We start from the raw sequence: 3799 nt of genomic DNA on the forward strand, positions 1-3799 counted from the left end.
ACATTTGACTTGATTGTTTTTTTATTTTATTTTATGGAAAAAGCCACAAGCCATGCAGCCTTTATCTGATTTTATCACTACTAATTATAATCCGTTAATGCAATTTTCCCCGTACTTATTTGTTAATACGTTCATGTATTGTGATTTTTCTTAATTTCTGTCGGAAATCCAAAAAATTGGCAATGCATTTGTTCGTTGCACTTCAGTCTTTTGACTGACGGACTTTTGTACCTATGGCCAGCAAAAATATTTTAAAAAAAAGTTAAACGAGCTTCAAAAATGGTAATTATGTAATTTTGATTAGACAAATCAAACGAAATCTTGGCAACGTCGCTTAGCATCGAATTGTCGGCGAGCTGACAACGTAGCTGAAACGCACACTACTAACCGAGCCGTTGGCGTACGATACTGTCGCCGTCCACTCACATATTGACAAAAATTAACTAAAATAATCATCTAGATTAAGCTATTAATCAAAAAGCTTCTCTTAGGTAATATAAAAAATGCCCTCAAATAAAGAACAAACTAAACGTCAACAGATGTGATTTTAGTTTCAAATTATTCTTTCAAGCGCTCATGATTGTGTAAATATATTAGTATGGAAATCGTGCCGCCTTAAGGAATATTTTTGCATGCTATGCGACAGCTAAATGTGTGATTGTTATAATTTTGTGTTAAGATCCATTGTTAACCACATTTAATGCAAATAAAACAAACTTACTTACTTACTTACTTACTTACTTTAAGTGCTGTGATCACCGATTATCTCACACCACAGAAAGTGAAGTCTGCTATAGCGGAGTTGGAGCCAAAGATCCAAGAGACAGAGAAGCAGTTCTCGTCGCTAGAGGGCGGCTCGGGCGCGGCGGCGGCCCGCGCGGCGCGCGTGCGCGGCAAGCTGCGCCAGGAGTGGGCCGCGCTCAAAGATAACTACACGCAGAGACACGAAAAGTAACACTACCATTGAACTTTATAATACTCCAATTATCCAAGTGTCCAAAACACTTTTTTTTATTGTATGTATGTAGATTCTTTATTGCACAAAATAAGTAACAAACAATTGTGTCGCTTTAAGGACCAAAGATACTAGGTTTTATTACCCTACTTGATTCTTAGTTTTAAAAATGTATATGAGATGCTTTATAGGAGATGGATTATGGACGACTGGGGAGCTGGGGAGAGAGGGCTCGAAAGCTCAGACAGTGTCAGACTGTCACCGGCTAAAAGATCCGGCTGCTCGTCCCCAACTCCCTGGAGATTATTACGGGGAGGAGGAAGAGGATTGCAGGGGTTTCTTATCTATCCATAGTCTCGCTTCAGCCGTTTGCTGAAGAGCCAGGAGAGCATGCGTTCTCTTGTTAAGCGATGCGGGGTGCTCGGGTCAGTCTTTTTGGATGATCCCCATCGGTTTTTTCTTCGACTGACTCTACTATACCTATTTTACAAGCTTTTCTTTAGTTTCACCTGTCCCGTTGTCTTTCTGTCTGTCTGTAATCAAATCTTGGAAGTTAAATTTGACCAACTTACGAGTACGTGGTCGGATTGACTTAAAATTTGGAATACTTATGTAAATTGCGTGGCAATACAATAATCTAATACTGACATCTTGGTAATCCGGCCAGGATCGTCTCCGTAGGACGGAACTCTTCATCGGTTAATAGCATCGACTTGAAATTTGGTATGCAAATGTAGTTTGGACCGATAATGCAAGTACAGTCGACAAAAACTACAGTCAACAAAAAAGTTTGTTTTACAAATGAAATGTTTACCAAAAACTTTTTATATTTAAATCATGTCTGTCAAGAGCTTGTCACGCATCCTGCTGTGGCCGCTACCTCCTCTGGACTAGTGGTGCACGTCCAGCGGGTGGTGAGCGGTGAACGGTGACCCTTGACCGTTGTCGTGTGTGCAGATGGTCGGGCTGCCAGCGCGTGTGGGCGGGGCTGTACGCGGCGCTGGAGGGGCTGGGGGCGTGGCTGGACCAGGCCGAGCGGCAGCTGGCGGCGCCGCCCCCGCAGCGCGACCAACATCTGCGCGACCTCGAACAACAGGTAACGACATCGCTGATCACGGATCCGGTCGAAATTCATCAGTCGAAAAACGTCCATTGCTGAACAAAGGTCTTTCCTAAGAATCCCACAATGAACGAAAACTCGTCCCTTGCTTGAAATCTGGCCTCCCAACAGTCCCAACTCTCACGATGTTGACCACCCAGAGATTCTTAGCGTCCTCTGCTCCTCTGTTATCGGACCTGCTAGGCTGCCAAAGCTAGGGATAAAAGAGTCGCTAGGGACGTGGGCCGCGGCCGAATGCTACGTTTTATTGTGGGATAGGGACGATTACCTGGGGCCGGGGGCCGGTTGGTCGCTGTTACTGTACGGTGTTGTGTGTGCACAGATGTCATCCCGCGCGGACACACTGGCGGCGGCGCGCGGCGGGGGGCGCGCCGTGCTGGGGGCGTGCGGCGGCGCGCTGGCGCACGGCGTGCAGCACCAGCTGGACCAGCTGCTGGCGCGCTGGCTGGCCGTCCACACGAGGCTGCAGCAGCTGTGAGTGGGGGGAGGGGGGGGCGTGCGGCGGCGCGCGCTGGCGCACGGCGTGCAGCACCAGCTGGACCAGCTGCTGGCGCGCTGGCTGGCGTCCACACGAGGCTGCAGCAGCTGTGAGGGGGGGGGGGGGGGCGTGCGGCGGCGCGCTGGCGCACGGCGTGCAGCACCAGCTGGACCAGCTGCTGGCGCGCTGGCTGGCCGTCCACACGAGGCTGCAGCAGCTGTGAGTGGGGGGGGGGGGGGGGCGTGCGGCGGCGCGCTGGCGCACGGCGTGCAGCACCAGCTGGACCAGCTGCTGGCGCGCTGGCTGGCCGTCCACACGAGGCTGCAGCAGCTGTGAGTGGGAGGGGGGGCGTGCGGCGGCGCGCTGGCGCACGGCGTGCAGCACCAGCTGGACCAGCTGCTGGCGCGCTGGCTGGCCGTCCACACGAGGCTGCAGCAGCTGTGAGTGGGGGGAGGGGGGGGCGTGCGGCGGCGCGCTGGCGCACGGCGTGCAGCAGCACCAGCTGGACCAGCTGCTGGCGCGCTGGCTGGCCGTCCACACGAGGCTGCAGCAGCTGTGAGTGGGGGAGGGGGGGGCGTGCGGCGGCGCGCTGGCGCACGGCGTGCAGCACCAGCTGGACCAGCTGCTGGCGCGCTGGCTGGCCGTCCACACGAGGCTGCAGCAGCTGTGAGTGGGGGAGGGGGGGGGGCGTGTGTGTCTACGAAAAAGTTCCACAGTAGGCCACGATTCAGTTGATTCGAGTGTGCACGCTGGCCCGGCAACCTGGGCAGAGCACCCCAGTAATAGCTAGCTGCTTAGTCGATGATAAACTTGTTTTGTTACAACGCTGTTTCCCTTCAGGCGGGCGGCGCCGGGCGCGCTGCTGGCCGGCGCGACCAACCCGTCCGACGCCAGCAGCCTCGCCGTGCGCCTCAGCCTCGTGCAGGTAACGCGATAACTCTTACAGGTTCTTCCACCGCCGCATAGTGTGACTAACATTTCTGAGATAGCAGAAACTTTAGCATCCAATAAACCCTTCTCGACCGCCTGAGCAATACCTTCACGTATTTAGCTCAGTTTACTGCAAAAACTATTCTGTAACCTGATTTAAGAGACATTGACCAACTTAGAGTTTTATTTGAAAGTGAAAGGGCGAGTTAAACCCCGGCTTTAAACCACAACACAAAATGCGAACAATTTTAAAAAGTATCGAGTTCTTCTAGAAATGTGTTGAGTCTTAGAGCTATTACTATTTTTGTTGCGGATC

At 52.1% G+C, this 3799-nt stretch overlaps 1 protein-coding gene across 1 annotated transcript in view; it reads left to right on the forward strand.

The window, feature by feature from the left end:
* LOC141439356 (uncharacterized) overlaps positions 1-3799 on the forward strand; it is a 1011003-nt gene that overhangs the window by 41230 nt on the left and 965974 nt on the right. The window contains 5 exon segments of the mRNA XM_074103643.1: positions 798-951; positions 1913-2051; positions 2398-2549; positions 3130-3219; positions 3394-3478. Coding sequence (XP_073959744.1) covers positions 798-951; positions 1913-2051; positions 2398-2549; positions 3130-3219; positions 3394-3478 — 620 coding nt within the window.

The sequence above is a fragment of the Choristoneura fumiferana genome, chromosome 20, assembly GCF_025370935.1.
Source record: "Choristoneura fumiferana chromosome 20, NRCan_CFum_1, whole genome shotgun sequence".
Lineage (NCBI taxonomy): Eukaryota > Metazoa > Arthropoda > Insecta > Lepidoptera > Tortricidae > Choristoneura > Choristoneura fumiferana.